The sequence below is a fragment of the Eubalaena glacialis genome, chromosome 20 (genome assembly GCF_028564815.1).
Source record: "Eubalaena glacialis isolate mEubGla1 chromosome 20, mEubGla1.1.hap2.+ XY, whole genome shotgun sequence".
Taxonomy (NCBI): domain Eukaryota; kingdom Metazoa; phylum Chordata; class Mammalia; order Artiodactyla; family Balaenidae; genus Eubalaena; species Eubalaena glacialis.
The window spans coordinates 5,723,224-5,736,461 of NC_083735.1; the positions used below are offsets into that span (position 1 = coordinate 5,723,224).

The window sequence follows — 13,238 nt, forward strand, 5'->3', positions numbered from 1 at the left end:
AGACGAATGGATAAAGATGTTGTGGTACATATATACAATGGAATATTACTCAGCCATAAAAAGGAACGAAATTGAGTCATTTGTTGAGACATGGATGGATCTAGAGACTGTCATACAGAGTGAAGTAAGTCAGAAAGAGAAAAACAAGTATCGTATATTAATGCATGTATGTGGAACCTAGAAAAATGGTACAGATGAACCGGTTTGCAGGGCAGAAGTTGAGACACAGATGTAGAGAACAAACGTATGGATGCCAAGGGGGGAAAACCGCGGTGGGGTGGGGATGGTGGTGTGCTGAATTGGGCGATTGGGATTGACATGTATACACTGATGTGTATAAAATTGATGACTAAAAAAAAAAATTGTTAAAAAAAAAAAAAAAGTATTAGCCCAGTCACCAAACATTCCCCTTTTCCTTGGTTCCCAGGTATCAAGCACACACAAGATTCCATCTCATGTAATCATCAGAGCATGGATAGCTGCCCCACTCATTTAGGTGCTAATTTAGGTACCTGATTAAATGCAGTCTTAGACCGACCTCTCCACTGTGTGTAAGTCTCTGTGACTCTGTCTCACTCTGTATGTACAAATTGTACTTGCTTGTTCAGATGGTAAGTGCTTAAAAATAGAAAATATGGGCAGTAACTTGAGCACGTATTTTAGAGTCACAACTGTGTTCAAATACTCTTATAGGTCACTAACTCCCTGAATTCCACTTTCTTCATCTTTAAAATGTAAATGACAATAATACTCACCCCTCCAGGATAGAATAAGATAGTAAATGAGAAGATTTATGTAAAACATGTGGCTTATAGTGAACTCTCAATAAATGATTTCTGGGCTTCCCTGGTGGCACAGTGGTTGAGAATCCACCTGCCAATGCAGGGGACACCGGTTGAGCCCTGGTCCGGGAAGATCCCACATGCCGCGGAGCAATGAAGCCCGTGCACCGCAACTACTGGGCCTGAGCTCTAGAGCCCGCGAGCCACAACTACTGAGCCCATGCGCCGCAACTACTGAAGCCGGCACGCCTAGAGCCCATGCTCTGCAACAAGAGAAGCCACCGTAATGAGAAGCCTGCGCACGGCAAAGAAGAGTAGCCCCTGCTCGCTGCAACTAGAGAAAGCCCGCATGCAGCAACAAAGACCCAATGCAGCCAAAAATAAATAAATAAATTTATATAAAAAAATGATTTCTTCCTGTGTTTTTATCTCCTCACATCACCCATTCTAGTAACAAAACTGTTAAGCTCAACTTTGGTTTGATTGATTGATTGATCAAAACTAACAAGATCAGTTGGGATATACTGGCTAATCACCAAATCACTCTACTACATCCTCTCAACATGGTAAATGATAAAAGTATTTATCTCAATAAATCCCTTAAATTACTAATCAATATTTTATTTTTTAAGAAAACACAAATGCCAGGAAAATAGGCGCACAATATTTTTCATGTGTCTTTTAAATATTAATAAAATAACTTATGATGTTTCTTGGAAGGGTCTATAATGTGAAAAATACAGCATCTGGTTTATATTTGATGAGTTCACTTACTATGAGTTATTTTATTTAGCCTTAATTTTTATTTAGTGATACTAGATCTAGAGATGGTAAAAGTTGCCAAGGGAGAGTTTATGCTAACGAAAGAAATAGAGGTGGGAAATCAAGGAAGTCATTAAAATAAAGCGTGACATCTTGACATAAAATCCTAACTATTGGAGAGCAGTATTTTTCTGCTAGTAAAAGTATAAGGAGTTAAACTTACTGCTCCAATGATAGCAGCCTTATTGAAATAAAAGTGTTCCTCAACCCAAAAGAATCCAGTCCCCTGGTGAGCTGATGTGGAGGTAATTATTTATAATTGCACTTACCGGTAGAGAGGAAGGAGTGAAACCTTAGAAGACACTGAGGCATGACTTAGGTGGGTTTTATTTCTGATTCTAAAGCACTGAACTGGATGTGGGTGCAGTGACTCAGAGTATTGTGATGGTCCAGCTGTCCACGGGGCATGCCTCTCTGGTGCGTACTCATGCATCGCCACGCCAGGGGAAAGACTAACTGGAGGGTCATCTCCTCCAGTCACTTAACTAACACAATCTCACATTTAGTTACTTCGTCTTCTATACTCTGCAGTGCATTTTCATTGATTCCCAAAGCACATGTGAAATGGCACACTGGGGCCAGTGAATAGCCGCTTAGTCTAGTTCTCTGCCTGTGAGAACAAGACCAAGGGGCATTTCCAGAAAGAGGGCAGTGACTGCTTTCTAATATTTTATTTTATCTAATTTATTTTTCTGGGAACCATGCAGTCACTGGGGAAAGAAGAAGCCTGCTTTTTCTGACACATTTATTTCACAGCAGTACCTCCTTTGTCTTAGGGATGTTTCATATAAATCAGTGCAAGATACACGGCATGAAAAGCATGCAACACTGACCACTATGACCAATCACTGATATGCTCCTTTATTCCCAGAAAAGCCACTTCTGTTTTCTTATGTTTTTGTTATTATTTGTGATTCTGGAACTTCTCGGAAGAATCGGGAAGCAATACAACAATTAACAGGCCCCGAGCCTGGTCATACAAATGTATAAACAAGCTCCCTGTATAATATGTCATTTTGTATCTTGGCGTATTCTTGTTGGCTTAAATGCCAGAATACTGTCACTCTACATTATTGTTCTTAAATAACTTACTCGATTTCTCTTCTAAAAATATAGCTTGCCTAAGGATGCCCTTATAAACAGTTGCATTTCATTTCTAAACTACATCAGATCGGGTTTAACAAAGATTATGGAGCTAAAAAATATATTGTTTTGCTTGGTTTGGGAGAGTCAAGATGAAATGCTTACGTTTACTTGAAATTCTCTGGATATTATATGTCCTCCAGGAAGCCCTGCTGGACTCTTCGCTACCAGGATTAGGCCCTTCCTCTTTGTGCTACCCTGTCCTCACTTGTATTTATTTTACGGCTGTTTCCTCCTCTAGACTCTGAGATCCTTGTGGCAGGGATTGGTCTGCCAGCATCCAGCAAAATACCTGACATATAGTAGGTGCTTAAAAAAGTGTTCAGTGGATGAATAAACACTCTAAAGTTATGAGCCTGTGACTTTCCAGTCTATCCACTTACACATTTTTTTTTTTTCCTGACAACGGTGAAAGCCACAATTTGGCGAATTTGATGAGTGATCATTAAATCATCAAGTCATGGACTATTTGATAATTTAGCTCATGGCCTACAAATACGACTATTTTCAAGGTTTGAATTGATGGGCTTAAATTTTCCTTGATATTATGAATACCACTTACATGAACACCAGACACCCCTTACGCAAAGTCTTCAGAGCGCTCGTGACAGTTAGATCTCCCCCAAAGGGAAACAATCTGTATATAAATTTCAGTACCTGGATTTTGAAGTTCAGAGCAGGGAGGCGGGATGTCATTTTGCAGCCAGCACGGAAAGTCAGGAGTGTCGGAAACCGGCACGTGTTGCCATGGCCCCCACGGAACACTGTCAGACCAATAGGCGTGTGCGAAGCACTTTTACGGACAGTATAAATATTTTGAGCTGGAGGCATCGTTACCAGCTGATATTTTCCTTCCTCAGGACCAGCTGTTCAGGAGCATCCCGGACCGGAGCCAGGCACATTCGGGACTTGGATCTGACCAAGGGCGGCAGCAGCAGGGCTTGGGCAGCGATGTCGGTGGTAGAAGAAAGCCGGCCCTTCGCTCAGCAGCTCTCTAACGTCTACTTCACCATCCTCTCACTATTCTGTTTCAAGCTCTTTGTGAAAATCAGCCTCGCCATCCTCAGTCACTTCTACATAGTGAAAGGCAACCGCAAGGAGGCGGCCCGGATAGCGGCTGAGTTTTACGGAGTAACCCAAGGACAAGGTATGTTTACGGCCTGTGCTCCTGTTTCACGTTGACTTTATCTTGCATGCACGATCCAAGAAAACATCCCATGTTTCCCTTAGGGACTGCTTCAAAGCGAATGTTTTAGCCAACTCCTCATTGCGGAAAATATTTAACTCCCTTCGTGGCCTCATAAAAAAGAAACTTACTTTTTCTGGGTTAATGAAGTCAAGGTATCATTGCAGAATAGCCTAACGGAAGCATAGTTTTAAATAGATATCAATATTTTCCTATTAATAAATATTTTCTAACTTTTAACATTTCATGTGCCAAGCCATGCTTTCACAGGTTTCAGTTACTGATTGCGCTTCAACTGTCCTTTAATATACCTGAGATTTTATGATTTTTTTAAACCAAGTCTTTAGTTATATGGAAAAATAATTGTTATAAGAGAAGATTTGAAGGTTTTATTGGTTTCTCACAATTTTTATTTGACCAAGGTTAACCGCTTCATTGTAAAGTAAAGCACAATGTGGTGAATATTAAGATTTATGGTGTATGTTTTCCTGATGGAATTGTTCTTGCTTTTGCTCAATTTGTAAAAAATTGATTATATGAGGATAGGAACATGAATTAACAAATGTAACACGTATGCAACCAAGTACATCCATCATGCTTCCTACAAGAAATGGAAGTGTGAGACTAAACGAGAAATGATCATTTTGACCCTCAACTTGAAAGGCTGTAAAACCATTTCCATTCTATTGGACTGATATTCTGCATAATAAAAGCAATTCTTAGGATGGGCTTCAAGGTGACATTTTAATTTCTTACAGCCTTTTGATTAATTTCTGGTTTGAAAATCATCAGGCAAGCATGCACATTTTACAGCCCTACATACCTCTAAAGTAACTTTAATTTTCAGAATCAAAATACACTATCACATAATTAGAGAGTGTAATTTTTTTTTTAAAAAAAAGAAGAATGCTTAGAGTAGAAAGCTTGTCTTAAAATCTGTTTTTCTACATTTTTCAATTTGTGGAATAACTTATTTTAAAATCTAGGTGACTCTGTAGATACATGGAAAGTTGAATAAAGGTAGAAAATCTTTTTTGGTGTATGAGGTAGATAAGGAGTACATTTTTCCTGAGGAAGATTGTTCTTATGCAAAGTGAGGAATTTATGTGCTCCTTCAAAGTGGGGGAAATCTAAATGCCAGGATGAAACTCTCACAAGGAAGATGGGATCTAGAGAAATAGACAATATTTAATCCTTCCCCACCAGCTCTGCTTCAGACCAGCTATAACTATTTAAATGCGGCATACACCATGTTGGTAAATGGAATATTTTGTTTAAAAACCAGCAAACATAGGAGACTAGATTTTAAAACAAAATCCATACTTTAATTTTATTTTTTTTAAACCCGTATTTTTAGATATAAGACTAAATAGGCTATGCGATCATAAGGTGAGAAAGTTTACTGTCACGGGCAGCCCATAGCTCATTACGTTATACTCAAATCTTGTCTACGTATTATGAGAATTGCCGTGCATAAAAACTGAAGTAGTGGCTAAAAATCCACCATTTTTGGTGGATTGACAAGGGTTTTAGAGGAAGCTTTGGAATCTCCTTTTGTACTTATTTACAAATATAAAGAAATACTTGTCCCCTCTTTAGCCTGATCTCAGTGTGCTCATGCCGGGAGGTCATGGGAATATGTGAAATGGCTTCCATGTTCCCGCCTACTTTTATGAGTCTGTGTTAAGATATATTAGAACTCTAGGATTATATCCCAAAAAGGAGAGAAAGAAATCCATACTCACTAATAGAAAATACTTTTCCTGGGAATAAAAATGGGGAACATAGAGTTTTCAAATGTTTGTTTTCTGTTATTTTTAATTTTGTATCTGTTTAACAAAATTCTCCCTTCCTATAGCTTGCATTAATCTATATACTGAACAATGCAATATATTATTATAATTTTTATTCAGTGTAAGCATAATTAGTCTCCAATATTATTTTAATATTAGGAGGACAGTCAGGAACCTTACAAGCTCTTTCTTGGTCTACCTCTAAGAATTAATTCTTCCTTGCCTAGGAAATTATTACTTTCTCTATTTTAACATAGCTTTTTCTTTTATTTACTACTACTAAACTTATTTTTATGTTGTTTATGTTTTTATGATTAATCAGGCTTAATTATCTTTGTTTAATCTAGCAATTTCCTCCTTCCTAGCAGAGATTATCACCTTCATTCCATTCTGAATTAGGTTTCTCATTCCTACTTTCAAGAGTTATCACCTTCATTCCATTCTAAATTAGGTTTCTCATTCCTACTTTCAAGACTTAGCCAGATCGTTCCCCAACATTTCTGATGTGGAGTTGCCAAAATCCATGAAATATGAGATGATGTGTGCATTTTCATGTCTTTCATAATCATGGAAGACCCTGTTGACAACATTCTGGATGTCCTTCCCATGAGCTGTAGTGCTTTGGTATGAAATAAAAGAAACTCTGTCTTCCCAGATAAGGTTGCAAATCAGCTCATTGTATTAGACAAATATGGGATGAGCTTTCTTAATGCACTTTCCAATCAGGCTTGAGACCAAGGTATGATTACACAACAAGAATACGGAAAAGCAACATGGTAACTAAAATCGCTTAAGATTGTTTCCTTCTTGATCCCTTTGCTATGCCTATAAACCTTAGAAATCTGCCTTTTCATCCTTTCATTAACTCTGCCATCGTATTGAAGGGACTCGTTAGGATTTTCTGTGTAACTATCTCCCTGTATGGTTCTTGCTGTTAAGTGTCCTGGTGATAGTCTCCACATATCAGAGGGCTAGTCTGTTTTTAAAGCTAACACTTTACTTGGAGACTGAGTGAGACTAACAGGAGTTGAACGGTGTCTCCAGCTGTAACATCAAACAGTACGGAGAGCAGGGGAAGATGCAGGGGAGAACACTGATTTTCTGATATCACTCCAAGGGCTTGGAAGAAGCCATGTGCCACTAATAACCCACGGACACTTGGAGAGACAGCTCCCCTCCTCTGCTAAGGGTCATACCTTTCAAGTTCTATCTTAGGCTCTGAGGAGAGTTCAGTAGTTTTACCTACACGTGGACAAGGTCAGTTCTAACTACCTGTTTATTGAGCATCCCTGGTATGGACGCATTGAAGAAACAGGATATAAAAAAGGCAAAATGTATTGTTCCCAACTGTAAGTAGGTTATTCTAGTTGAGGAGATGGTATATCTACATGTAATACTTACTTTCCAGATACACTAAATACCAAATGGGCCTAAAGACTGGAAAGATCAATTTCAGATTTGGACCTTCAGAGACATTTTTATGGAGGAGGAAGATCTTGAGTTGACTCCAGGAACCCAGGAACGAGCAGGGACATGAGTTGGAATGCACATAGGATATTAAGAGACAGTAGATCTGACTGGAGTCGAAGTTTCATGCAGTAGAAAAATGATAATAAATTGGGCACAGATATGAAAGAATTTGAACAGCAGGCCAAGCAATTCAAACTCAACTTTGAAGGCAGTAGGAGTCACTGAGAGTGTTTGGTATGAGTGAAGGTAGGAAAATGGGAAGAGACACGTACAAAACGCTAATTTAAGGCTGATTTATATAGTAGTGATCTTTGGAGTTGGGCAGTGGGACAGGTTTGAAGTAGGTAGACCAGTTAGGCCCCTGCCCCTCTTAAAGAGATGAGGACCTGGACTTGTTTGGTGGTGGTGGTGTGGATAGAAAAGAAAGGATGACAACAAAAAATAAATAAAAAGAAGAAAAGGAAAAAGAATGAATCTGATGATACCTTAAATAGCATTGGCAGAGAGAGTCAATGTTACCTTAGGGTCTCCCAGAATTAGTTATAACAAAGGAAAAGCCTGTCATTCAGAAAGATTAATTACCCACCCAGGCGAGCCTGCAGTTCCCACCCTGTGCCACCCCAGAGAGCTGGGTCTTCAGCTGCTTGGTGAGTCTGGTGGGTCACCTATCTCTAGTGTGAAATGTCAGTGTGAATCAGGAAGTCATAGAACTAGAATCTGAATTCCAGCCTTGCCTTTGATTTGTTTACTGTTTATTCCCTTTGTTCCACTTTTTTATCACCAAGCGACATTCTGGATGTGACTTGGCTCTCCATCTGCGTCTGTCCACAGAAAGAGAATGTGCTGGCTTGCCCCAGGAGTGTTTTAGTCCCTCTGACATTCATGATTCTCGCTGTAAATTACTATGTTTGCATCTTGACATCACTCTTTAGTGCTCTGTGCTCTTTGAGTTGTAAGTCCACCTCTGAGATGTGACTTTGCTCCAGCTTTGCTGACAGATCAGGTTTCCAAGCCTGCAAGGCCATGGGCCAAATGTTAGAGGGTGGAAAATTCATCGAGGTAATGTCTCTGTGAGCCTTCTTGAAAAACAATCTAGTGACACCCAGCCTCTTTGGGTGCTCCTTTCAGGGTTGAGGCTTTATATAGACTACAGAATGTATGTAGAATCATCTGGTAGAATATTTGTGCTTGTGATTTCATAAATTTGATTGCAGGGTTGCCATTAAGCATGCTTATGTTTGTTTGTTTGTTTGTTTTTTGGTGAATCTGTTGTTGACACTTGGAAATAGGATATGGGGTAAACGTGCACCACTAGTCAAATGGCAAAAGGACTTGTCATTCCAGAGAAGAGTGTAGCCTGGGTAGGAAAAGCAGCTAGAATTTTGTATGATGTAATATTCTTTCTCCATCAGTAAAGTCCATCCCAGGTTTAAAAACAGCTTTAAGAATTTAACTTTACAGCAGACGCCAGCAAGTGCAGCAGTCATATCCATTATACCTGTTCCCAAGGAACAACTTGTTTCATATGATTTTTGGTGCTACCATGTTGATTGTCTATGAGGTTAGTTATGTTGGGAACATTTCTCAGAATCTCAGCAATGAAAAATTTCAAGCCAACCTGTAGAATGACTTCTTTCATGCTGTTCGTTGTATAAAGGTATAAAAATACCTTGAAGATGTGAGAGTTTGGGGACACATTTTCTATACTTAGGTGGAAGAACACCACCTAAGAATAACTGGAATCAGTGGAACTGCTCTTCTGTCACAACAGACATGACATTATAATCAAAAGTGCTACCAAAAAAAATTTTAAGAGACTTTAATTTTGCCCACGTTCTGCTATTTTTTGGAAATGCCAGAGCACTTTTTTTGGAAGGAGCCATTATAATACTGTGAAGTAGAACAGGAATCTGGGAACAAACTTTCCAAGTTTACAAAAGACTTTGTCATAGTTTAATGTATTAATATTGTTCCTCTTCCTCTATATTTGGAGAAATGCATGGAGTTTTGGAATTAAAGAACTCGGCATAGCTCATGATAGCTTAGGAGGGATCAGTTTTCCTAGGGATATTCTTCCCATACCTTTTACTTGTGTGTCTTCTGTGTCAAAGGCCTGTGCTGGGCATGAAGGATAAAATATACAAACAAACCACAGTCCCTCTCCTAAAGGTGTGTATAGTCTAGTGGGAGAGACAGAGAGAGATAATCAAGTAATTTAAAGCATGGTGAGTGCTATTTTACAAAGTTGAAGAGGTGCTCGGGGAGCATAGAAGAGCAAGTATGGAGATAAGAAGAGCTCTGCCTGGGGTTCACCAGTTAAATAAAAGCTGTGCTAAGCCCATGCATCTTCTCTCCCACAATCATGCATGTGTCCTTATTCATAAAGCTTGAAAGCTCCCCCGTTCCCCATTGTTACTCTCTGTTCTTTTCATCTCTCAATCTACTATTATTATTATTTCTAAGAATTTGTTTTTTTAGGAGAGAGCAAGTGTGCTCATTGCTTATCCACTAAGCCTTTTGAAGAATGACAAGTATTTTGGTGAACAATTTCAAAATGAAGTTTATATATAGGTGACATTGTTATAGTCAACTCTAAAATTTTTATATAATGAGGACAGTTAAAGGATGAAAACTAGGTCTCAACCCTCTGCTTTCCAATTTGCTATCTTTTTCAGAAGGTGGTAAATTATTAAAATAAGATGCTTTTCTTATTAATTGACATAACTGATACAATTTGAATTTAATTCAGTTCAATAAATACTTGGATACCTACTCTGTTCCTGGCACAATATTATGTGCTACATGTACATGGACGGATACGTATATGTGTATACATGTGGGTGTACATGCAAATAGTTACCACATATAGTATATGAGTTGCTTTTTGAGTAACAGGAGACTTGGGTCAGTGGAGCCAAACTTTGCACGTGTAAAACAAGCAAACAGCAAGCAAGTAGAAATTCATAAGGTGCTAAATTGAACACAGTTAAGTTCTGCAATGAATGTTCTCTAAGAAGGTCCGTTGGGAGTATCAGGCCCTTCCTGAGAGAGGGTGGAGCTCAAGGTAAAACTTCAAAGGCAGAACATATCTGGTTATGAACAAGTGTGGATGAAACCAAGCTGACTCTAAAGAAAAAGAGAACTTTTAGATGTGGAACTGAACAAGCGTGGTTCATGGGGGCAAAAGTTAAAGGATAAATGTTAGGCGAGGAGACAGAGGCAGGTGGTCGGTGCCAAAGTGAAAAATAAATACACGTGTTCTCAAATCACACATCCAAAGTAAAGAGTTCTATTAAGGGTTTTCTAATGCCTTTACTGGATTCGGCCTACAAGAAAGAGTCACTGGGTAATGATGGAAATCAGTGCCACCATGCGTATTTTACAAAATCCTGGGTGTAATGAGTCAACATGTCATTACATGTGTTCCGTGAACTACATCTCAGAGAAGGTCGAATACCTCCTGGGCGCTGAGTCGGCTGTGCACATCCTCAGGGTGGCTCCATGGCAGCTCCGTGGATTCCTGCTTCAATCTCAGCACGTTAAGCTCATTTTCTAACCTGGGGAAGAGAGAGGAAAGTTTATCCCCAGTGACACATGGACCATGTCAATGAAAGCAGGGAGTGTTATTTGGAACGCCTCTTCCTCCAATAGATTTTTTTAAAAAAAGAAAGTGTTTGGTTACAGGCTATGTAGAACTTTTGGCATTTCTTCTTTACCAGCTGCATAAAGAACAAATCATTCATTCTTTCCAGCCCTCTCACAGCAACGCTACAAAGCAGACCACTGGCTTTTGAGACTGGAAGTGCCCCAAGAATATCAGCTCAGGGAAGGAGAGGCTTACAGAGTCTCATAAACTGTTAAATTGTTAGCACTTCCAGGTGGCCTGTAATTAAACCAGTCCATTCTGTGAAATTTAGGTTGAAGAGGACATATACTAGAAGGGTCTCTTCTCTCAATCCTGTAATTCTTCATTGGCTACTGTGGGATGAGATTTTAGAAATCTGTCCACTAAGTAGATTTAGGAGTTTTCTAGAAGAGCCTCAGGGACTGAGAGACTAGGGCGGTGCTAGGGGACAAGTTCCCATGGGCCCCCTCTCCCTTCCTGAACAGAACAACTCTACTTTCATGAATCTTCAGACGCTGGACTTCAAGAGGCATTTTTCCTTAAAGAAAAGAAGAAAATAATGTTTAAAACTAAACTGTCCCAGTTTATTTAAAATATTATGTGAGTTACATGCATCTTTACAGACCCTAACCACCCTGTAAAATGAGTCATAACTAAATATCCGTCCCACATTCTTTCCTAGGGATTAGAACAACAGCAAACATTTGGGGCCCGTCAGGAATGGGCATAACTATGTCAAATGGCACAAAGGCAATCTCTCTGCATGACAGTAGCTAAAATTTCCATGTCACCATTACTTACTGAGCAAAATAGAAGCATTCAGAAATACGTAAACTCTTTCCAGAAGGCTTATGGTCTTAAACTATGGGCAGAGTACAAACAAACTGAAATTCAATACGGAAATGCCATTGATGTTCTTAAATAGAAACACCAGGTCATCTCCGTCCTCAAGTGTGCAGCTTGATTTAAATGAAAACTGACAACGATGCAGTTAAAGTTAAGGCCTGTGCATTGAAAATCTTCTCCTCGCCATCACAATGCCGCCACGTTCCTTGTTAGTTGATTGAGGCAGGTCGTCTGCTGCCAAAGTGCTAAAGGATGCTGTTCTTCCTCTAAAGAGTTCTCAACACACTGTGATAGCAGTTAAATAATGAGCATGTAAGTCATGATGACGCTGTGAGTGAATTCCTCAGGAACAACCCAACACATGTTTGATTAACCGCTGGAAGATTTTTTTTTTAATTTATTTATTTTATTTATTTATTTTGGCTGCGTTGGGTCTTCGTTGCTGCGCGCGGGCTTTCTCTAATTGCGGCAAGCGGGGGCTACTCTTCATTGCAGTGCGTGGGCTTCTCATTGCGGTGGCTTCTCTTGCTGCAGAGCACAGGCTCTAGGTGCGTGGGCTTCAGTAGTTGCAGCATGTGGGCTCAGTAGTTGTGGCTCACGGGCTTAGTTGCTCCGCGGCATGTGGGATCTTCCCGGACCAGGGCTCGAACCCGTGTGCCCTGCATTGGCAGGCGGATTCTCAACCACTGCGCCACCAGGGAAGCCCCCGCTGGAAGATGGAGGAGCCACTTCTGTTTTCCAAACTCGACCTCCTTCACTAGAGAAATGATGATTCCCCTCATCCATCAAGAGAAAGTAGTAATTTATAGAATGAAATGCTGCACCAAAGGAATTTCTGAATTTCAGAAAGCTTGGTGTCTTATTTCCCTCTTGAGCCATGATCCAGGATGGGGAATTAGGACAAGGAAAAGAGCCAGTTCCTTTAGAGTTCAAATACATAAAATCACAGATCTGTTGAGTCTGGGAAGGGAATGAATGCTTCTTCATAGTGACTCTCCAAGAACTAAAAGAAAAGGAGCTAAATGAAAATTTGAGCATTTATCTCTCTGTCTTTTCCCTGTAGTTACGATGAATTGCTCACCCAGTAAAATCTAGTAGAGGAGTGAAGTTTTAGGGCTACTTACCATTTTTCAAAGAAATCAACAAAATAAGACTGGTTTGCATTGGAGAGACTATCTCCTGTGTAGTGAATATTAAGTCCTAAAACGATGCTTGTGTATCTAATTGGTGTGACATTCCAGGAATGTGAAAGAAAGGGAAATCTGTTTAAGTAAGCTCATATTTAGGGTCCATTGGAAGTAACGAAAATATTTTTTAAATGATTTTTGTTTATGAAAGTTAATTGGATTCAATGATTGAGATTTTTGTAATCATCTAAAGTTTAATTTTTAAAAACACACACGTGAGCAAAAACCTGATTCTATAGCATTATAATGAATATTTTGATTTTTTTTTTTAATTTTATTTATTTATTTATTTATTTATTTTTGGCTGTGTTGGTACTTCGTTTCTATGGGAGGGCTTTCTCTAGTTGTGGCAAGTGGGGGCCACTCTTCATCGCGGTGCGCGGG

The 13,238-nt window shown here is 39.4% G+C and overlaps 1 protein-coding gene across 2 annotated transcripts in view; it reads left to right on the forward strand.

Annotated features, from left to right (window-relative positions):
• Positions 1 to 13,238, forward strand: part of ASB5 (ankyrin repeat and SOCS box containing 5) — an 88,159-nt gene that overhangs the window by 34,223 nt on the left and 40,698 nt on the right. For both annotated transcript variants that reach the window (XM_061177181.1, XM_061177180.1), the window contains exon 2: positions 3,608 to 3,894. In XM_061177181.1, the coding sequence (XP_061033164.1) occupies positions 3,699 to 3,894 (196 nt within the window). In that variant the 5' untranslated portion in view covers positions 3,608 to 3,698. The remainder of the gene's footprint in view (positions 1 to 3,607; positions 3,895 to 13,238) is intronic.